Below are 22587 nucleotides of genomic sequence, written 5' to 3' on the forward strand. Positions count from 1 at the left end.
CAGTGCAGATTTTCTTGAATGTGAAATGTGTCGTGTAGCTGCTTTGCTGTCTGTGTTTTTTAGCTTTAGGAGGTATGTGTTCATCATCTCTCTCGTGTTTTTGCATTAAGGACTTGAAGAGGATGATTCTGTGTCGATAGTATTTACTTGTTTTACAAATGGAGAAAGCATGGCACAAAGTGGGGAAGCAATGCAAGGCCTCATTCAGAAGGGGAATGTATCCAGTGGATCTTAGTCCCCATGCTTTTCAATGTAGGCTGCATAATTTAGGTAGAGAGCTTAATACAGCTTAATGTGGACACTGTGCTGAATCGTGACTTGTAAACATATGCTATTCTTTTCTCCCTGAGGTCTGATATATGACAAGAAGGAAAGCATCTAATATTTTTAAAGATGCTTAGAGCATGAAACTCTCTGGGCTAGAGCTACCCCTAAAAGAAGTTGTACTTACGCCTGTACATGTACTGTCCTTTCCACGTGTGCAACCTGTGTGTGAACAGGCAGTGGACCAGATCCGGGAACTGGTCTGCGTTGTAACTGGCTGTTCTTTTTGAGTGGGTTAGTGTCATCACTGGGAAGGTTTGTGCCTCCATCCCACAAATGCCACTGCTGACACAAATGAAGGGGTGGCCCAGAAGCGGGAGGAGGAAGAAATCCACTTCCTTTGGCATAGACATCAGCATCTGCCAGTGCGGTGCTTGCAGAGTTCCTCAGAGGAGAATTCACACCTCCTTTCCCCGTTGGCCAACAGGAGAAATGCTGCTTTTATGTATTCTGTGCTCTCTTCCTATGTTAAAACAAATACTTCTGTTTCAGTGCTTTCACTAGCTATTGAGAGCCATGTGTGACAACGGAGAACTGGAAGACAAGCCACCAGCTCCTCCCGTGCGAATGAGCAGCGTTATTCTAGTGGGCAAAGACCAGCTGTCTGCTAACCACAGCTTGAAACCCCTGCCCTCTGTACCAGAAGAGCGAAAAGCTAGGAATAAAATCATCGCCATATTCTCCGGCACTGAAAAGGGTAAGATGCTTCTGTTTTCCAAGGTTACTCCTTCTATTCCTTTGCTGCTCTTGTCAGTTTTGGACGTTTGAGTCCAGCCTGTCCGAGCGTAGGGGATTGGAGGAAGTGTTGAAAGTTGGGTATGTGTGTTCAATGAGCTGAGATGTTCTTTCTGTTTGCACTGGGACGTTTGAAGATGAAATGCTAAGTAAGAGAAATGAAATAGCTCACTGAGGAAAGCCACCACCTCTTGCTTCTCATGTTTGCTGCCAAGTTTAAAGTAATGCATTTTCAGACAACCCTAATAAATGTTTGTGATTCCTGGGTATCATATTACTACTGTTTTGCTACATGAAATACAGATTTCTAATTTAAACTGAGCATCTAGCCGTTTTGGAAGTTACTTCATGTTGGTTACCATTTATGTCCTACCTTAAGGAGAAATAAAGGTAGTAAAGAAATAGTGGGGGTAGTGAGGTGCGCATGAAGTAGAACTGAGAAAGATTAAGTCCTTCTGTCTGTTTAATTGCAGTGTTAGGATTAATTACTAGTGGGGGGAAAAGCTGAGTTGCTTTAAACGAGGATTATTTCTGAGAAAAAAAATTGCTGTAATAAACTAGACTGTATTTGTGCTTTGTTTCTGTCCTCTTTTCTGTATGGCGAATGTATGTGCAGTGCTGGAGCCCTGGTCCTGGTTCTCCAGGATGTCTGTATCCATGTACTACAAAACAGCACATAGATAGAAATATCTTCTAGTATCTGGGACAGTAAAACTGTGCAGGGACTTACAAGCCTAACCTGAAGCAGCTGTGCATTTTATTAATCTCTACCAGTTAGCATTTTTATGGTTACTGTTAAGATGCACAAGAGTAAGATCCATCTGCTCTTAATGTCTTCTGGTTCTGCTCTTGGCTTCCTGTGCCTCGCTGCTGATGTGCTGGGCAGGACTGGTTCAGTCATGCTGACACAGGTTTGGCTGTTTCAAGAGACTTTGCTCCTCCGGTTATTTATTCGCTTGGCTCAGTATTTTCCCCAGGGCTGGATTTCACTGTCGCTGCTGTGTGAGCAGTCCTGCTGCAGCCATGTCTCACCCTGGAGACAAATGCTAGACGCAGGTTTCCCTGTGTTTGGAAGATCTGGCTTTCCGTGATCTGGCAGAATTTCTGCTCTGAATGGTGGGTGTGTTTTCCTTTTCAGAGGATGGAAAGATTTGGCCAGCGTAGCTTCTGGAAGCAGAATGGTTATTTCACAAGACCACTTATTATGAAATAACTGTCCATGGCTGGATTACAGCAATAGCACTGGTGGTCCTTTTTTTTCTTTTTCCCCTGGCATGGGTAAGAGCCTTAAAGAGGTAAGGAGGATGTGAGAAGCTCCTACAGGTTGGTGGCAGCACCCCAGGAGAGACTCCAGGCCTCTGAGGTGGGTGAAGGTGGTGAACCTGGGTGCTGTCAGCTGGGTGCCATGTGCCTGGAGCAGGTTCTAGCTTAGCCCTTCAATGCTGCAGAAACTGGTGTTTTACCATTCTATTGCTGGTCATTAGAGGAAATGCCTAGAAATTGTCATGGTGAATGCTGCAAGAAAATCGGGTGGAAGGATCAGATCTGTCCATCTTCAGACTGGGAGACCAGTTTAGGAGCTGGGATAGCACTTGTCAGGATGCTGTGGCTTTGACTGTTCCTCAGAGCATTTGTGACCCTTCCTTGTAGATAGGAATGTAATGAAGTAGAACGCAAACCGCCTGTGAAAGAAGGTTTTCCTTGCTCTGAATTGGTAATACTGTGTAAGACTTGCTTGTGTTGTGGAGCGGAGTATGAGTGCGAGTGGATGCCATGCAGCTGGAGAGCTTTGTGATGTTTTGTAGCACCTTTACTTCTCCTTGGAAGTTTCCTCTTTCCATCTTGATGGTGGGTTTGTTCATTGCTGAAATGGCTGAGGTGGTGGTTGAAGACTTGGCTAAGGTTGTATTGGCTCATCTGAATTGGCTTTGGGGTCCCATTACATGAACTTATCAGACTACTCTGTAAATACTGCCGTGTACCAAATTTGTGGAAATTATTCTGCCAACTTGTCTGCAATGGGTCTGTATCCCTACTGATATTTAGGAATGCAGACTAAAAATGGAAGAAATAACTTCTGCTGAGAAAAGTATGTTTTGGAGAAAATGGTGTCAGTTTATCTTTTCTAGATGTTAAAGAGTATTTAAAGTAATATCCTTCTGAAAAAAAGCAGCAGCTTTTACTGCATGACAAGATAATGTGGTTAGCAGAAATGGTAATTGAATTCTCTAGCTTAAAGAAACTGTCTGCAAGTTGTCTTTTTTTTCAATTTGGAAAAAGGTTGATTGGTTGACCTGCAGCAAGGATAAAGTAAACAGCCAAAGAAATGTCTTTGGCCCTCAGGACTGCAAAACTGGCTTTCAAATGTAAGCAGAATATAAATGAATGCAGTGACTTTCTGGCACTAAAACAACAGTCAGACGTGAGTTGTTTTGTTCCTTACCATGGCTGAGGGGCACCTTCACCAGAAGTACCCATTTAAATATTTCTTTTTTTTTTTAATAAATTCTGCTGGTAGGAAGCTTTACAGAAATATTAACTTCCTGCTTGGATTTTAAAAATATATTGGGACTATATACAGAATAACTTGTCAACCTGGGGTAGAAGTGTTTTCATGGGAAAAATTTATCCAGCCAGTGCAAAAGGTAACAAATTACTACAAAAATGGTAAATTCTCCTTTTTAAAAACTGAAGGGATGCCTTACCAGGAAATGTACAAGGCTACTGCAGGCAGACCTGGTACTGGGTAACGTTGTTTGGCTTTGTTCTGCAGATCTCTCTCTGGCCATATGATTTTTGCAAGGTCCCTCTTGGCCAGCTTCATTGTATCTATTGCCACAGCTCCGGGGGGCTTCTCTAGCTTAGGAGGTAGCTTTGAGGAGGGCTTTGGGGTTACTTGCTGCAGATGGTGAGGTTTAGCAAATGCAGAGTTTCTTCCCCAAATCTGAGCTAGTTCTGGGCCAAAAAAATCACAGTTTGAAGGGATTATTTAATGATCTAGTCACGGAGGGTTTTTCCCCCCTAGTTCCATTGTTTAGGATAAATGAAGTGATAGTAATCTTTTTACTAGAGTACTTAATTGCCATGAATTTCCTTGGCTAGACTTCTGAAGTCAAAGGAACCTGCATGTCTTTTTGGAAAGCTTTAAGATGGTACCCTAAACCAAGAAATATTTGTCTTTGAGCAGAACTTATTAAAGGAGGTGCTGGGGGGCATAGCCCAGGACCGGGATCATGCATGTCCTGAACCCGAGAGTGCTGGCTCAGGGCAGATTTCAGTGTGGTTTCACTGCAGCTCAGGAACTTGAAGAAGACCTTGGAGTCGTTTACCTGCTGTGCCCGGGCTGTGGAGAAACATCTGCATTTCTGGCTTTGTGTAGGGAGGTTTGGTGGGGAGTGAGGGATGCTGGAGGCGGGGCTTGTGATGCAGGAGAGTGTGTGAAGTGCTGTGGGTGACGCCTTGCTGAGTGCCTGTGGCTTCATTTTGGAGAGAGAAGAGGCTGCCTGTATTTGAGGCACTTTCTTAATCAGACAGCGTGATTCTCCACCGAATACTTCTGAAGGAGCTGCGTCTTCCCCCTCCTGGGAACAGAGGGCCTGCATGCTGCTGTCTCTGCTGGGCCAAGGGACTACATCTTTGATTCACTTGGGGTTTGAAATGAACATTGCCAGTTATTAAAGGGGTTCCCATGTAAATACAGGACTGTGTTGCAGACCTAACTGGGGGTTGAAAAGCAGCGTGGCCTCACAGTGGCCTTGCTCACAGAGCCTCCGGGACGTCCTGCCAACACATGACTCACAGGACTTGCCTCTTGCCTGAAGCTCGCTGCTTGCTTGAAGTGCTGCTCTGATTTGTTCTTCCTGTGGGCAGAGGAGGGATTTTTAGTCTCCTCGCCTACCCTACTAATCAGATGTGTGTATTTTCGGAAGGAGTGGGTTTGTTTGCGCAGCACATGCTGAAGGGTTTGAGCACTGGCTCCTGTTCCCTAGATGCTGAGTGCTCCTGACCAGGAACCTTCCTGAGGAATATATATGGGGGTTTTTGTTGTTGTTTTTTGTTTGTTTGTGGGTTTTTGTTTTTGTTTTTGTTTTTTTTTCCCCTTGCTTTCACATAAACGACTGCAAGAGATTGAGAAGAAACAGTACGTTCCTTAAAGGTTTTCACATAAGCAAGTTTCTCCTGTCCTGTGGCTGAACGATGTTTATGAGAACATTTGACAGTTCGTTTGCTTTTTGGCTCTGACCTGTGCAGCCATATTAAAGATATCCTGTTTATAATAGCCGTGGCTTTCCACTGCATTGTTCAGCTGGAGGCAGCCCACATGGCTTTTCGTTTGTAAAGTATTGTCCTCGGCTCCCCGTCCTTCCTCTCCCGCCAGTGTGAGGGGATTTCAGACGGACTCTCTGGCTCTGAGCACCTCGATCTGCGCTTGCTCCATGTTCAGTAGTTTTTTACCACGTAGTAACAAAGAGGATGCTGTTTTAGCTGCTCTTCTTTCTGTACTGAAACTACGTGGCTTTTATTTTTAAGGTGAATTTAAAAACAAAGCAAGAAACTTTTTTTTTTGGCATACAAACATAAACTGGTATTGAAGTTGGCTTGTGAAATGATGTGCAGCTTTCCTTTGTGGTTATGAGCACCGTGCCTTCTTGCTGGCATCTTGCACACTAGAATAAATGCAGTTTATATGCTCTGCAAGCCCGCAGGTGTTCCCAGAGTTACACTGCAGTTTTCTGGGTCCCAGCTTAACATGCTTCACAGCTCCCTGCCCGGCTGCTGCCTTTCAGCAGAAAGCTGCAAGATCAGGACTTGGGTATTGTCTTCCTACCTGGAGAGCAAACAGCGAGTATGGTCCTCTGCTCTGGCAGGGAAAGCAAGCAGGGCTTGAGCTTTTTGTATGAACAAGAAAACAGATGTCTGAAACCTTCCAGCTTAACTCTGAACCTTTTCTGAGTAAAGGGAACAGAACGGTCTATTTTATATTTAGAGTTAACTACAAATTGTCTTCCATTTTTATTTATTTTCTTTTTGTCAGGAAAAACAAACAAACAAACAAAACCCCCAAGCCCTAGGATTATAAAACATCTTAAATTTAATTGGACCTAGGTTGGGTTGTGCACATTGTCCTTCTCATTATCTGTTCCTGCTTCTGGTACTTATTATGCTTGCTTCCCTCCCCCATTTTTAATTTAAATTGGGTAATTGCTCTGAGGCTATAAACTCTTATCTTCATCACAGGAAGTCCTAGTTTGTGTTAATTACCTTGAATTGAAGCAGTGAGGTAGCTGAGTTTTAACTGTCTTTGGGGTGAACTTGAGGTTGAACTGAACTTGTCTTTGGTGGTATTCTTTATCCATATTAAAATGTCCTTTTTTTGCATTGTAAACATTTAATACGTTTAGATTTCACATGCTCTACAGAGCTCCTTGCACTTTGGGGCTTTTAATCTCGTATTTGCTTGCTACTAGAGTAGAAGTGATTTGAATAGAACAAGTTGTTGATCCTTATGTGAAGCCTTATACCATCTCGGAAATATCAGATCCCTGTGCTGTGTATGTAAACATCTCCATCTAGTAACAGAATAATGGTTCCACTCATCCCAACTGTTGTAATGGTTGGATTGGTTGTATTAAATGGAGACTTTAAATCTATTGGACTTTAAATCTTTGCTCAGTAGATTTTTGAATCTCTTTCAGGGAGCAGGAAGAAGGAAAAGGAAAGGCCAGAAATCTCCCCACCGTCAGATTTTGAGCATACCATCCATGTTGGCTTTGATGCTGTTACTGGAGAGTTCACTGTAAGTGTACCTGCCTTGAAGCTGCTTGGAAAACAGCTGTGGGTCAGTGCTGTAGTGAGGCCATTGGGGTGTTTTAGAGTGAAGTGTGAACTAGTCTGCTCATTTTTATCAAAGAAATACATGATCAAATGGCTGGAGCACCTCTTCTACAAAGATAGCCTGAGAGAGTTGGGGTTGTTCAGCCTGGAGAAGAGAAAGCTCTGGGGGGACCTTATAGCGACCTTCCAATACCTGAAAGGTGCCTATAAGAAAGCTGGGGAAGAGCTGTTCACAGGGCATGTAGCAATAGGATGGGGGGTAATGGTTTTAAACTAGAAAAGGGTAGATTTAGGTTGGATATTAGAAAAAAACTCTTTAATATGAGGGTGGTCGATCACTGGCACAGGTTGCCCAGAGAGGTCGCGAAGGCCCCATCCCTGGACATATTCAAGGTCAGGCTTGATGGGGCTCTGAGCAACCTGATCTGGTAACATTGTCCCTGCTCACTGCAGGGTTGGACTGGGTGATCTTCAAAGGTCCCTTCCAACCCAAGACATTCCATGATTCTATGATTTTGTGTATTTGTACAGCATGCAGGGTAATGAGACTGTGACCTGTTAGAGCTTTTGCAATGTAAATGTCAGATCGAATGCTTTGGGTTGCCTGGGAGAGCCTTCCCTGAGAAACCCTCTTCAGTTCACTCTTGTTAGTGGGCAGCACTGGTTTTGTTGAGTGCTTTTTGTATTCCCATTGCTCACATCTGGCTTAGTACACTGGAAAGAGGTGGTGCTGTGTAGGCACGAGAGGCTGGAGCAGTCAGGAGGGATTTCAGTTGTGACTTGATCTGTGTTGTCACACATGGACATGTGGCTCCCCATTAAAACCCCAGCCTACCACCTCTTCACGTGTTTAAGGCTGTACATGTTATGCTTTTTTAAAGAGGAAAGAAATTTGTTCTGCTTTTTAAAAATCTTTGAAATACTAGAAGCGTGTTTAAAATTGCTATTATTTCAGGGAATGCCAGAGCAATGGGCTCGGTTGCTGCAGACCTCAAATATCACGAAGCTAGAACAGAAGAAAAATCCCCAGGCGGTACTAGATGTGCTGAAATTCTATGACTCCAAAGACACAGCAAAACAGAAGTATCTGAGTTTTTCTGCTCCAGGTGAGATCCCAGTGTGTGTGAGGCGTACTGAAGGGGAGTTGGATATTTGGAACACGGTCTTCCTCTCTTTCAGAATAATAAATCAGATTCAAATGCTGAAAGAGCAAGCTGCCTTTCAGTGAGGAACAAATATTTGAAGGTGGATTTAAAACTTACTGGAAACTGGCGTTGTTCAGTTAATTTCCTGTTTTAAGTGGACAGGGGAAGAAATGGAACTGGATAATTCAAAATAGCAGCCAAAATGAACTTTAATGGACTGTGTTTATGAAACTGGGGCTCTTGAGACTGTGATTAATCTGTTTTGTGCTGGAGAACTTGCTCCTCCTGTCTGTGGTCAAAACAGCTATCTGTGAACTTTACATCAAAGATGTAAAATAAGGTGTGGCTTCTAGGTTGGGAGCTATAGAGGGGGCTGTGAGAATAACAGCCCTGCAAACACATGCAGATTTACCTAGTTTTATCTCAAATTATTTCTGAAAGTAGCTTAGAAATAAGGCTTTAATGTTCTTGTCCTTGACTCAAGATTCCATTAAGAGAGCAGAAGTGTCCATTTGATCCTGATTTTTGTGTCTCAGTAAGATAAAACACATAAGTGTGACAAGCGGTGCTCAATTTGTAAAACCGCGTGTGTGTACTCAAGTGGGGTGAAAAGCAAGTTGGGAAGGGAGTGGGTTTGCCTACCCTCAAGGGAGGATTTTAGAAACTCAGACTTTCCTTCTGCATGGTCTTACAATGCAGTACTGGTTTCTTTCATTTGTGACCATGAAGTTTTGCTTTCTGCGAGATGAAAAACAAATCTCCAAAGCAGTCTGTGTTCTTCACTCTGTAAAGGTCACTTTTTATCATTTTTTTCTGATGACTTTATGTATTCTGCTATTTGTCCTATTTAGAAAAAGATGGTTTCCCGTCAGGAACACCAACGGTGAGTGTGTTTACTGTTCTTTGTATATTCTTAGGCACATGCACGTTTGGGTCTTCTGTATTTGTTATATCCTGAATCTTGCAGTGTAAAGCAAAATGAGATTTTTTTGGTGGAATAAAAACAATTTGGGACATCGATAGAGCATATTTCACTGGAGCAATAGTATTTTAGTCTTGCAATAAAATGTAATAGGACACTGAAACCGCTCAACTCTCCTTTTCTTTTGACATCAGTAAGAATTCTTTTATCTTCAGGTGGGGGGATGAAAAACGAGTCTTTAACACTGTAAGGGAAACAATTTTGTTTGTTTATTGTATTTTTTTTAATTTGGTAAAAATGTAGACCCTTGCCAAAGGTTCAGAGCCATCAACAGCTGTGGCAGATGATGATGAGGATGATGAAGAAGCTCCTCCTCCTGTTATTGCACCACGGCCAGATCACACAAAATCGGTGAGCAACTGTAAAATTTGCAGTGCAGCCTTGTATTTCTTAATGTTTCAGAATTCTCTCTACTTTTGTTTTGTAGCAGTGTTTTATTCGTGAAATGAGCCATTGTAAGTTTGTGGTTTTTTTTTAGGTAAAAGTTCTGGGTTTTATTTGAGTTTGATAAGAAAATGCCTTATTTCTGGATATCAGTTGGATCAGAAATCCTGAAGTTAATGCTGATTTGTTTGTTGGCTCACATTGCAGATACCCAGTTAACACTGTCCTTCAACCCATGATGCGAGGAGGAGGCTTTTTAGTCTTTAAAAAATAGTTTCTGTAACTTTGCACAGTACAGTACAGTGGTACAAGTGTAGTGTATTTGGTTGCAGTGCAATAGCCTCACCAGATACACTACCTAAACCCAAAGCAATTCAAACTCAAGAATTGAAAGCTAATTTCACTCACAAAGGCATCAGTGTTACGTGAAAAGTTAAATGCTTACAAAGTTGTTTGTTACATTTTAGTATAGTTGTCCTGAACACCGCTCCTTGCTAACAGAGTCCCAGGGATCCCACTTACTCCAGCTCATTCTTTTTGTACATATTGCTGATCTGCCCACTTATTTTTGCTTCAGGAGTGCAAAGGTGAATTGTGTATATTTGTATATTTTGTATATTTGTATATTTTGTATACTGCTTTATAATTGCCCTCTCTGGGGATGTAGACACATGAAATGTGTCAGATCTTACAGTTTGATATTTTTAGGGTAGCTGTGTATGCCTGGGAACACTTCAGAAAGAAATGAAATAAAGCTCCAAGGAAAACCCCGAAATAGGGGGCAGCTGGGAAATTCTAAGAGTCTCATGCTTTCTTTCATGGCGAAACATTATTTTTCTTTCCTTTAGATCTTGGTAGTAGATGATCTCACTTTTAAATAGTGATTTCTGTTCTGTGAAACTTGGAAATTGCAGATATGAAGTAAGTAGATGAAAGGGCCCCTCCTGTTAACGAGCGTGGGTTATAAAGAATAAGCAGGTAGAAAACCCAGAGAAGTCTGTCTGTGGAAGTCAATCTCGTAGGATCCGCCTGCTTGGAGAACTGTGGTTGTTTTCAACTGAAGGTCAATGTTTGCAAGGAAAATGCTCAGGTAAATGGTCTCTCTTCACAGATTTATACACGGTCTGTAATTGACCCCATCCCCATGCCAGCCGGTGACGCCTCTGTTGACAGTGCGACGAAATCAGGGGATAAGCAGAAGAAGAAGACCAAAATGTCAGATGAAGAGATCATGGAAAAACTACGTATGTGGGTTTTGTTTCAGATAAACAAAGGCTTTAAGACTGGGGCAAGGGGTGGTGTTAAGCTTTTCCCCTCATCTTTATTCTTGTGTGAGGGTTGTGTGAATACTGTGCTTGGTTGGTGGTGTGTCAGATAGTAGCTGAAAGGAGCTGCATTCAGAAGTTTTGCTGATTTATATGCTTCAGTGCCCTACTGGGTAAAAAAGATTGTAAAACAGTTTTTTGTTTGTTTGTTGTTATTTTTTTAATTGAAATTCAGTTGTGATAATGAGATACGCATGTATAATACAACCATAATAACTCAAAATAGTTTCTGCTGTTGCTTGTTCCATACTAATCTTGAAGATAATTTTTCACCATATTAATTTTCCTGTGCTTAAGTCGAGAACTGAGTGGTTGGGCTATGCTGAGCTTATGGATTTGTCATAACCTCACACTGGGTTTTGCTATACATAAAACTATCATTAAATTGAGTTATTAGTGGGAAATAGCATGATCTGTCATGGTGAGAGTAAAACCGAGCATAACTGTTGTCTGAGAGGGGGCCATTTGTGACTGGCACTGACTCAGGAAGCTTTGGATGTTCATGCTTCAGCCTTTTCTGCTTGAGCTGACCCACTTCTGGAGGTACCTTGGCCAAGCCAGCCCCTACTGAAGGGGGACAGCAGGGCTGATGTGTGTTTCCAGCGTGAGCTGACAGCAACAGGGTATGCTGTACTTCAGTAGCATAGAGCATTTCCTAGAGCTGTGACTCCTAAGGTTTTGTGTGGAAATTTTTCTTTTTTTCAGGCACTATTGTGAGCATAGGAGATCCCAAGAAAAAATACACCAGATATGAAAAAATTGGACAAGGGTAAGTGTTCACCCCAACTTCTGTTCCCAGTGAGCTAGTCTCGAAGCTCTTATCTTTCTGATACTATTGCATAGCTGCCACTTACTGAAGCAAGCAGAAATGTTAGCTGTATTAAGCAGCAATAAAAAGCCAGTCTAGGCTTTACACAGTGGTGGAAATTTTGAATTGTGTATTTTAATGTGAAAGCGTAGCTCTGTAACTCATCTGTGGTTGTATCTAAACAACCCCCTGGTAAGATGTAATCTGTTTTGTGATGTGACCACTGAATAGCGTGAGGGCATGTCAGAAGGCTTTCTGTGAGCTAAGCTAACAATACTGCCTTGACTGAATTATTCTTCTACTGATTCTATGAATCCTTCTGAGAAAAAAAGTATATAAAGTTCTAGCTTTTGTTTATATATAATATATACACACACCCCTAACTGCTACTGTATACTTTCCAGATAAGTCTGTGTTTGTGGGTGAATGTGCCCTGGGAAATACGAAAAGTAAAACCTGCTACAGAAAGGGCTTCCCAGCTTACCTCATCATAGAGAGCAGCACAAGTTCTGGGACTTAGACATCCTGAACATATCCTGAGGCATAGCTGGTGTTTGAAGAGAGCGTATTTGAGATTAGTTTGTGTTGTGTGATCTTCCTGTCGTTTCTGTGATACCACTTGCTTTTAATGTTGCTCTTGCAACATTGAAACCTGACACAATTCTGTGTTTGTGGTTTGTCTCTTCACGTGTGTTTGTTACACAGAGAGGTGCAACTGGCTGTAACGTTTTTCTTTTTCTTCACAGGGCTTCAGGTACAGTTTTCACAGCTATTGATGTGGCAACAGGGCAGGAGGTAAGATTTCTGTGTTCTGTGTTGCAATGAAAATACTCTTTCTTCATAAATGTTCCTCTGTAGGTGACCAAAATGATTTGACTAGATTTCTTTCTGTGTCACCCATCTCTGCTACCACGTCCCAGAAAAATGTTTGTCCTAGTCCGTGGTAACAGTGTGTCCCTTGTTCTGTAGTAATCAGATGATGAAAGCTGAAAATAGAGTTTTGTCTTTCCAGTGAAAAGCAGAGGGAGTTGTTCCTGAAATGGATTTTTGAAGCAGTTTATCCTTCAAGAATTGTCAGCAACAGTGTCCTGCATTTCCAGAAATAGAGCTGTTTATTCTTTGCACACTTGTTCTCTAGTCCTGCCTCAGTAGAGGTGATGGTGAGGTGATCACCTCTACTGAGATGGGACTAGAGAACAAGTGTGCAAAGACTAAACAGAGTTTTATTTCTGAAGGATGCCCCTGTCTGTATGGAAACTGTTTGCCCTCTATGATTCTTTGGTGTAGTTGGGATGCCTTCTTCACATCCTGCTCTTTGCTTTTACTCCTTAGTGCCTCCAGACTCGCCTGATGAAGTTGATAACATCAGCAATACTCTGCTTTTTTGTCATCTAGTGGTCATCTCTGGTTCCTGGGACTAAAATTTTAGGAATTATTTGCTTCTCTTTAAGTTCAGGATTTCTTAATTTTCCTCTGTCTGCAGTTAGCCATTCCTTAGGTCACTGATCAGTAATTGCCCTTTCAATGGTAACCACATTTACCAGCACTGTAGTGGAGCACCACATCTTGATAAAACACAAGCCTTTCAGTCATCTCAGTATCTTGTCTCTTAATTTGCTTTCTGCACACTGCAGTACTTCACTTCCTCTTACTGACTGTAGACTAAATTTTGTGCTTCAGTTCCTTTCTTAGACCTCCTCTGTGTCTTGTCAGGCAGGTGGAGCTAACGGTTGCTTGCAGTCCTCATGCACTGAATAAATGCAGTACTGTGGTTTTCTCAGCGCTTAATGTCTGAGGATAGAATTGGGTCTGTTCAGCAGTGAGAACAAGGCCAAAGAAGGATTTTATCGCTGTTTTCAACTCCCTAATGGGAAGGTGTAGAGAACATGGAGCTTGACTCCTCTGAGAGCTACGCAATGACAGGACAAGAGGTAACAGACAAAAATTACCATAAGGGAAATTCTGTTAGATGCAGAATGTTTTTTTTCCCAGTCAAGGCGATTAAACGTGGGACAGGAGGCCAGAGAGGTTGTAGATGCTCATTGAGATCTCCATTCAAAACTCAGTTGCACAAGACCTTCAGCAAGCCGCTCCACTCTGGACATACTTTGAGCAAGGGATTGGACCAGATTACCTCCAGAGTTCCCTCCAGTCTTAGTTATCTCGTGTTTCTGTGCCACAAGTTTTCTTCTTTTAATGCTCTTGGCAATATGATAGCGGTCATTTCTACAGGATTATATTGGTTCTTGTGTTTGGTTTTGGACTCATGGATAGGTTCTCTTATGAACTCCAAACTGCCTCGAAGTGTTGCAGGTAATGTAGCTGGGACAGTTCTATGTTTTAAAATCTGGACTAGTTATCCTGCTTGGCTTATTTCCTGGATGAAATAACTCTCTATCTTCCCTTCTCTCTCTCTGTGATAGTACATTGGTTTAATTGCTTTGTGAGCAATTCCTTCTGCCACCCAGTGTTCCTTATACCGAAATGCTAATTTGGTCAGAATACAGAAAAACTAACTGCCTTCCCTTGCGTTGGAAGGCTTGTGCTATCACTCTTAGTTGCTGCAAGATTTTCTTCTGCTTTAGGCCCGTTGATATGAAATTGGGCGAGTATCTTTTTATCTCCTGAATGATTCCTTTGCTGTCTCTGGCATTTGTTATTGTTTGTGGATCTTTTCAGCTGGAAGAGGATGATGTTGGCTATGAGTATGAGTTCTGTGCTCATCAAATCGTTTTCTTTTAAGTTGTATGCTAGTAAATAAATAACTTGCCACCTGCAAGCTGTGCTAAACTACTTTAATCCTGTTACTGAATTTCTTCTATAACTTTTCACTGCAGTAAGAATGACTGAAAGGTTTTGATACTTGGGTTTGAGTGATTGCTGTTTTATTTTGTCCTATTCAGGTTGCTATTAAACAGATAAACCTGCAGAAACAGCCCAAGAAGGAGTTGATTATTAATGAGATCTTGGTAATGAAGGAGCTAAAGAACCCCAACATAGTCAACTTCCTGGACAGGTAAATGCAGACTGCTGGCTGAGTGCTTTATCCCCAGAGGCTTCAAGAGGTTTTAACTTCGTATATTTACACAGATCTGGACTGCCTGTATGTAAGGGTCTTACAAGCAAATAACACTGTATTTAGACTGTCATCTTGAAAAAAGGTCACCTGTTATAGGGAATGGTTTTGATGCTTCAGTAAGAAGACTTCTTTTGTCTTGAGTGCAGAGCTGCATGTAGCTGGGCATCAGTGGTGGACAAGAACAGCTGGAGCAGTGCTTGTGTTGTGCATGAGATATATGTAGGGTGTTATCCTGCCCATTTAGGCAGCAAGGAGCATGCAGCTTTTATTGTCAGCGTTTATATTTCAGGCTACGTTCTGGAGATTAACTTTGTTTACTGTTTGTCTTGAAGTGCTTATGAATTGTTTCATTGATCAGCTTTTACCAGTCATTTTTCGGTTCTCAATGTCTTGATGACAAATGGGCATACTTTTCATTTTCTATTTGCAGTTACCTCGTAGGAGATGAATTGTTTGTGGTGATGGAGTATCTAGCTGGAGGCTCACTAACAGATGTGGTCACAGAAACGTGCATGGATGAAGCACAGATTGCTGCTGTTTGCAGAGAGGTGGGTATTAGAGTCAATGGGCAGAGGAATGAAGGTGCACTCTATTCCCCTAGATTTTATGGTACACTTAGGTTAGTGCTAATTGCAGCAATTGCTCTTGGAGCCATTGAGTTAGGAAAAATGAATGATACTGAGAGCAGAAATCAATATTAAAATTACAGAAAGTAACAAAATTAGTTTAACTCAGAAAACGGGCAGTTTGCAAGTTGTAACACAAGAGCTGTGGCAGTTTGGAGGTGAGTGTTTGGGAATTTTAGATGATGGAGCAAGATTTCAGTTTTGCTGTTTAACCTGGTGACCAGGTTAACAGAAGGATGATGATAATGTGGACTGAAGCTCAAGGAAGTGCAAGAAGTTTAGCAGCTGGAGAGAGTGTCGTCTTTAAGTTTGACCAATGAAATATATGCAAAGGCACCATAAAGCAAACTGATTAATGTAGAAAGGAGAGATGTGAATATGTTTAAAAGCAAGATAAAATAAAAACCTGAAAGCTTGAAAGTGTTTTCCGGAAGAAAGAAGGGGAACTGTGTTTGCTGAGAGTGTGAAAGTGGATCTGATGAAACAGGAAAACTTTAAGAAACATCTACTAAAATGAAGATGAACTTGATGCAGACTATCCCTTTCTCATTTTAGTAGTCTTCATAGTGTGTGAAATCTATAGTTCTATGACAGTTAAGCTGTCTTCATGAGTTTCTCAGAAAAAAAATTCTCCAAAAGTTTGTAGTTGGAATAATTTTCATATTGCAGTAAGATTTCAAATGGAAGAGTTTAAAATAGCTGATGTCACAACTTATCAGTGGTTTCTGCCCTGAGTCAGAGTGCTGGCATCCAACTCAGACATGATTTATTATGGCAGAAGGAGAAGTAATTGTATTATCTGCTGTACAGGAGAAACTTAGGCTTTTAAAACCCTCATTTGACTACGTCAACATGACATCTGCTTTTGATGACTCAACCAAGGGGAAGGGGATGGAAAGCAAACTTGTATATTAACATGTATGGACAGGTAGTGGTTTCTGGAGAAACTAGAGCTGGAACTAGGGAACTGAAAGGAACTATTTACTGTAGCTAATTAACTTTCCTGAGTCTAATATTGAACTGTCCTACTTCATCAAAACTCTGCTGGCTGGTATGTTAGATACACTTCATTCTGCAAATCAGTGCCACTCTGCTAAGGCAAATGGAGGGAAATAAAAGACTCCAATAACTCCTTTGGGACTACATCTGTGCCAAATTGTAAATGGTAAATGTTCTGCTTATATCAAAGGAAAAAATCTTGCAATTGTTTTTTGCCTTTTATTCTCAAATAACAAAAGTAAATTTCATTATGGTTTTAGGCAGAAAATTAGTGTGAAAGGTTTTGATCTAGAAACAATGCAAAACCAGTCTTAGTGACTTTCCTAATGAAGATGTTCACAGCCTTCGCTGTAGGAGAAATGAAGAATGAAGTCTCACCAATTCCTGTTGGTGAGACTTAAGGCTAAAATCTGTGGCTTAATCACTTCTGGTTCCTCTAGAATTTGTGGTATATACCAGCATTAACGTCTGGGATTTTTGGGACCATCTTGGGTGATAAGGAGTTTAATTCATGGGTTTGTTAAGGTAGCAGGGGAATTCCATTGTTAAGTGATTTTTGACCTCATGAGATCTGGAGAGTATTTTTTAGCACAAGAGCTTCCTCTGCTGGTTATTTTAATAAAGTGTGTTAAATTTTTGCACTCAGCACTGGCCGAGGGTGTAAGCATTGCTTTTGAATTGGTGCTCACATCCAGAAATTGTTTCCATATGCTGAGTATTGTTTTTTCTTCCATCCAGTGCTTGCAAGCGCTTGAGTTCCTGCATGCCAACCAGGTCATCCACAGAGACATTAAGAGTGACAATGTGCTGTTAGGAATGGATGGATCGGTTAAACTAAGTGAGTACAAGACAACTGTTTCAATGTTCTGTTTTCCCTTTCCTGGTAAACTTTGATTCAGAGAGCGGAAATTGGTAGAAGGAGAGTTGGCAGGGAAATTCGAGGCAAATTTTTATTGGATGTGAGTAGTAGAAATTCATTCCATGTTACAGAATGTCCAACTTGCAGGTAGCAGGTATTGGTGTTCTGAGGGCCCTAAGACTACGGCTGTGAGTAAGTTAGATGGGAAGGATGTTGAAGCAAACCTGTTGCCACACGAGTACGTTGGCAAATATGAAGTAACAGGCACCATATAGTGAAGCAAAGACATGAATGATTGCAAGACAAAAGTTGCAGCTAACTGCAGTTGCTTTGTTGGTCTCCTCAGGTTATTATGACTTGCTTTTAATGTGCCCTTTTCATTAGGAGAACACTAACAAGATCACTGTACGTTATTAACTATTTATATTGCAGTCCAGTCCTATGCTGTGCCCGTACTGGGTCTCCTTTTCTTGGACTGAAAGTGTAATGCACTTTTATTAATATAATAATGAAATGACAAAAGCAACTACTTGCTTTTCAGGCAATTGTTATGTATGCATGGACTTGTGCACAGTAAGTCGGTTTCTGGTGTGTGTAATCGTGTGTGGCAACAAAAAAAGTGTGAAACCGCATGAAGAAGTTACCAGAACTGTTGAGAGAGAGGTGCATTATCTGACTTGGTATGTAGGAATGTGCAAAGCATAAAGCGACTGAAGAGTTAAGGGATGGCGTTTTTACAGTTGGATAGGAATTTGAAATGTCATGAAAATGTATCTCAGCAGTTTTCCTTAGTCGAGGCGGTTTGCAGTCTTGTGTTGGTTGTGAGATGGAGTGTGAAAAAGGATTACGAGCAACCCGGTTTGCTTACCAGCATGGTTGGATGCACTGCTTGCTTGCACAGGAGGTTTTCTTTTTCAGAAGGACGTGATGTGTTTGTGCACAAGCTGTGTGGATTCAGAGGTTGAAGAAAAGGGGAATAGTTACAGCAGAGGATGTGGCTAAGAAGAGCTAGCTGGAGAAGGCTAAAAATATAAGCACTGTCAAAGCAAAGCAGAGTGGAGAAAGGACAGAGTTAGCAGCCTGTGTAAAGGAGTGTCAGCCCCAGGAGACTGGGGGAAAATGAGGTGGAAGGAGAGAAAGAAAGGAGAGAACAGGAGTTAGCTCTAAAATGCCCTATATGAAGGGGAGGTATTGTAAGCAGTGTTGAGACTCGTCCTTTGGATGTGTGGTTATAGAGTTTCTAGCAGGTGTTTTGCATGGAGGGTGGAAGAAGTTGCACTTTCTTTGCAAGCTCTTCCCCTTCTCTGGGTCTTCCAGCTTCCAAGAGACTGGTGACAGGAGAAGACTTACTGGTCTGCCTGCCACCACTAAATACCTACACATATCACTGGTAAAACTGGGTTCTACATCTTGCCTGTCTGCTCTCCTTGCTGGTGGCATGGTGCTGTAGGCATTGCTGGTTGGTCAGGAGATGTACACTGCTGCTGCCTCTCTGGTGTGTTCGCTGAAATAAGCAGGGCTTTGAGGCGAGTATGACACCTTTATAAAAGCCAAGAAGTTGTGGTGAGGAAGTCAATGGCTGGTATAGGTTTTATTTTTGTGTGTTCTTAAGGCAGCATTTTGACAATCAGGATGGGGGTAGTTCTTCGTTAAATTGTCCTCTTGGTACAACTTAGCACCTTCATGACTGTGGCTCTTGTCAGCACTGCGTGGCCTAACTCTTTCAAAATCAACTTGAAATTTTAAATTCTGTCTCTCTTTCTCTCTTTCTCTTTCAAACTTAGTGTCAATGATAAGGTAATATCTGTCTCCTGCCTTAACTGTGTTCTTATTGATGCTTTACATGCCTGGGAAGTGGGAGTGCTGCAGCTGGATAAAATAACATGATGGAACATGCATTGCTGCTGCACCTGAAGGCTATAGGAATAGGTGACTTTTCTTGTTTTCTTGAGTGTGGTTGTTCTCTTCAGTAGTTACCTTGTGGAAAGGTTTGTTTGTCCAGGTTCCTTCTGCTGAGTGGGCTAGCACTTCACTTACCTGAAGCTTTGTTTCTGTGTCTCTGTCAGCTGTAGTACCTGTATTTGATGGCCAAATTGCTGTGAAATGTTGAACTCAATAGCTGCACAAATAAAATCTGTTTAGCAGGGCAGCAGCCATGATTTGTGGATTTGTTTTTTTCAGTCCGGGCTGTGTAACACACCATGTGCAGAACACTTGCCTTCTGTGTTGTGCTTGATGACTTTTTTTTTTGGCTGTTTTCAGTCTCGGCTTCTTGAAGGAAGGACTGGGCAAAATACCATTCTTCTATAGAGGAATACTCGCGTCCCTTTTCCAGAGGACAGTGAGCCTTATCTTCATTCCATGGGATTCTGCCCTGCTTAAACAGCTTTAAGTTTTGTATCTACCTTGCACGCTGGATTTTGTAGTATGGAGAATGTAGTGGGGGTAAAAAAAAAAAAAGACGACCCCCCCAAGCCCCTCAAGTGTAGAGGAGTAAAATATATGTGTAGTAGTAGAGAAGTCTTCTAGGAAGCACGCTTCCTTGGGGTGTGCCAATTTAACTTTTTAAAATTCTGTTATCCTACAGCCGACTTTGGTTTCTGTGCTCAGATCACCCCAGAGCAGAGCAAGCGCAGCACTATGGTTGGAACTCCCTACTGGATGGCTCCTGAAGTGGTCACACGGAAAGCGTATGGCCCCAAAGTGGATATCTGGTCTCTGGGCATCATGGCTATTGAGATGGTGGAAGGAGAACCCCCGTACCTCAACGAAAACCCCTTGAGGGTAAGAATCCTAGATGTGACTAGAGCTGTTTACCAAAGAAACGCTTTCAGTAATTGTTAATAATATCTATATTAAAAAGAAAACTAAATTAAAAAATCAACAAGCTTCAGCAGTGCAAGGAAATTCCATCAAAAGGAAGACAGCTGTCTTGAATTTGCAGTCAGCCTTACCCTGAATTTTTCTGTTCAGAGGATGAGTACCTGCTTGTAACTAAAACACTGGACTTTGAACTCAGTCTTCTGTGATAGTTTAGGGAACGTAAATCCATGAGGTTGTGCAAAATGCTGCTCGTGTCAGGATCTGATATTTTCTTTTCCAAGGTAAGTATCTGTTGCCAAAAGATTTTGAACATTATTTTGCTACTAGCAAGAATAGGTCATGACTGCCTGTAATTGCGGCACTTTCAGTTTTTCTTCTCGTTAGGGAGAGGAGAAGCAGGCTGCAGAGCCCTTTCTCATCTAGCCCAAGGGACTGCTGCTAGGCAGGTCTCTTTGGCATCTTTTAAAGATTTGTATTGGTTATACAATATTGCTCATTTTACAGGCTTTATATTTGATAGCAACTAATGGCACACCAGAGCTGCAGAACCCTGAGAAACTGTCCCCAATATTCCGGGAGTTTTTGAACCGATGTTTGGAGATGGATGTAGAGAAAAGAGGATCAGCCAAAGAATTGCTACAGGTGAGAGTCAGCTTCTTCTCATGGTCTGAGATACAGAAGTAAGGTCAGCCTTACTCCTGACCTGGGAGTTAGGTCAGCCTGTGATGAACTGCACTGTAGGCTGACTCCCTCTTCTGTCCTGTATTTTCCTCTGAGGGCTAGTGGAGAGCGGTTTGTAGAAAATAGTCATCAAAGACTGTATTATGTACTCTGAAGTCTTTCCATCAGTAATCTGTGTCCTCATGCTGCTGCAGCATCCAACAGTTTACAGTCTTGCTGTAGCAGAGACGCTGAAGTAAGCAGAATGGGACTGAGAGAAGGTGTTTGAGCAGGAAACCTCTTTGTAGTGGGTTACTGGAAAAAGGAAAGACCTAGGCTCTTTTGGGATGAGGAGGAATGATTATCAGGCTTGGGGTGCTCTGGATCTGTCCTTTCTGAAGCTGGGCGTTGATAGCATTTACATTGCTTTTCATACCTCAGGATGAAGAGGGCTGTGTAGATAGATGGCTTTTACTGGCTTTTTAAAACAGTGTCTTTCACTAATTGACTGTTTCTCTTCCTGGCAGCATCCCTTCTTGAAACTGGCCAAACCTCTGTCTAGCTTGACGCCACTGATCTTGGCAGCCAAAGAAGCAATGAAGAGTAACCGCTAACATTATTGCCACAGCCTTCATCCTTTTTTGTTTGTTTGTTTGTATTTTACAAATCTTTATAATATATGAAATTGTTACATTTCTGGGGGGGAGGGGCTTCCTGGGGTGGGAGGGGAAAGTCTGCAAAAGGGAAGAAACTCACATCCAGAAGACACCCAAACTAAATTGTGGTGACTCTAGTGATCCCTGTCTGGGGTCCAGAAGGAATTGAGGACTGAATTACTGGCCTTTTTTATTATTATTGTTTTTGCAGACAGCCCAGAAATGCCACTTACTGTGCCTGGGGTTTTAAGGTTTTGTAACGACTTCGCTGTAACAGCTCCCATTCATTGTACCCTTTTGGGTGCTTTCAATACTTGAATGACAGATTCAAGCTTTTGGAAAGGAGTACTAATTTTACCTGCTGATCTCTCTCACTCTCCTCTTCCTCCCCTCTACCCATTTACTTTTATATCACTCTAGTAAGCTCCCATATGACTTGATTCATGGCAGGTGTGACAAATGTGAAGGTACATCTTGCCTCTCATTTCTTTTATGGATTAGTTGTTACTGTACTGTAGAATTGACAACTTGGCTACTTAAGAAACCGTAATGTGTTGAGATGTTTTTTGATTTTTAAGATGAATATGGAGAGAGGGGGAATTGAAGTATTTGGCTGTTTCTCATATGCCCGTGCTCTGTGGACTTTTAATCAAAGATGTGGCTTCTTTGTAGAAACTTAAATGATTGGTCAAGTCTTTGGATGTTGGTTTATGGATCTGTAGGTAGGGGTCAGATACTTTATTTATGATCAAATGATCAGCTATAGTCAGGGCAAGAAAAAAATTTCCAGCTGTCTTCCTGTCTGCTCATTTTTTCACATTAGACTTGCTGGCCAGAAGCTTAAGGGATAACGTGCTTGGTGTGGTGGGTGGTTCAAAACCATGTATTGTATCTGTGCTCTGACTTGGGTTTTGGAAGTTATGCTGGTGCCTTTGACTTTATTTTACATTTCCCTTCTTTGTATCAAATACATTTTTGTATATGTTGTATTCCCCCCCCCCAGCAAATAATGCATCAACCTATGGAGTTGTCAGAATTTAAGTATTAGAGCTATTTTTTTCCAATTTTGTATCTGCTTCGTTTGTACTAATTAAATCAGAAGAACAAATAGTCAGATCAGAGGACACTGAAGATACAGGATTTTTTAAATACGATTCAAACAGAAGCTTACGAACACCTGGAAATGCCAAAGCCCTGTTCTGAGAAGACGAAGGCTGAGAGAGGAGAGCAGCGCCGTCAGATGTTCATGGGGCTTATTTAACCGGCTAGTTCGAGGCTGAAGGAGATGTGGTGTGTCCTTTCTCACTAAAGACGTTGGACCAGCTGGAATGGCTGAGGTCAAACATT

General features: G+C 41.8%; 1 protein-coding gene across 3 annotated transcripts; it reads left to right on the forward strand.

The window, feature by feature from the left end:
* Positions 1–840: 840 nt before the first annotated feature.
* On the forward strand, positions 841–21198 carry PAK2 (p21 protein (Cdc42/Rac)-activated kinase 2). 3 transcript variants are annotated; one of them, XM_010185859.1, is made up of 14 exons: positions 841–1021; positions 6756–6856; positions 7850–8017; positions 8285–8333; positions 9284–9372; positions 10517–10649; positions 11436–11499; positions 12285–12333; positions 14442–14554; positions 15048–15165; positions 16981–17080; positions 19689–19885; positions 20429–20566; positions 21112–21198. In XM_010185859.1, the coding sequence occupies exons 1-14, from the start codon at positions 841–843 to the stop codon at positions 21196–21198; spliced, it is 1587 nt and encodes a 528-aa protein (XP_010184161.1). The 3 variants fall into 3 exon arrangements, with proteins under 3 accessions (XP_010184161.1, XP_010184162.1, XP_010184163.1); XM_010185860.1 differs by lacking the exon at positions 8285–8333 and adding an exon at positions 8891–8928 and having other exon boundaries at positions 7850–8000; positions 9265–9372; XM_010185861.1 differs by lacking the exon at positions 8285–8333 and adding an exon at positions 8891–8922 and having other exon boundaries at positions 7850–8000; positions 9265–9372.
* The last annotated feature ends 1389 nt before the right edge of the window (positions 21199–22587 follow it).

This window comes from Mesitornis unicolor, unplaced genomic scaffold (assembly GCF_000695765.1).
Source record: "Mesitornis unicolor isolate BGI_N332 unplaced genomic scaffold, ASM69576v1 scaffold7886, whole genome shotgun sequence".
Classification (NCBI taxonomy): domain Eukaryota; kingdom Metazoa; phylum Chordata; class Aves; order Mesitornithiformes; family Mesitornithidae; genus Mesitornis; species Mesitornis unicolor.

What these genes read in the sequence shown, in the direction of transcription:
- PAK2 (XM_010185859.1), top strand. Translation starts at nt 841, where the DNA reads ATGTGTGACAACGGAGAACTGGAAGACAAGCCACCAGCTCCTCCCGTG. An exon ending in AGAGATCATGGAAAAACTAC is followed by an intron (nt 10,650 to 11,435) that starts GTATGTGGGTTT and finishes TCTTTTTTTCAG; the next exon opens with GCACTATTGTGAGCATAGGA. An exon ending in CAGCCAAAGAATTGCTACAG is followed by an intron (nt 20,567 to 21,111) that starts GTGAGAGTCAGC and finishes TCTTCCTGGCAG; the next exon opens with CATCCCTTCTTGAAACTGGC.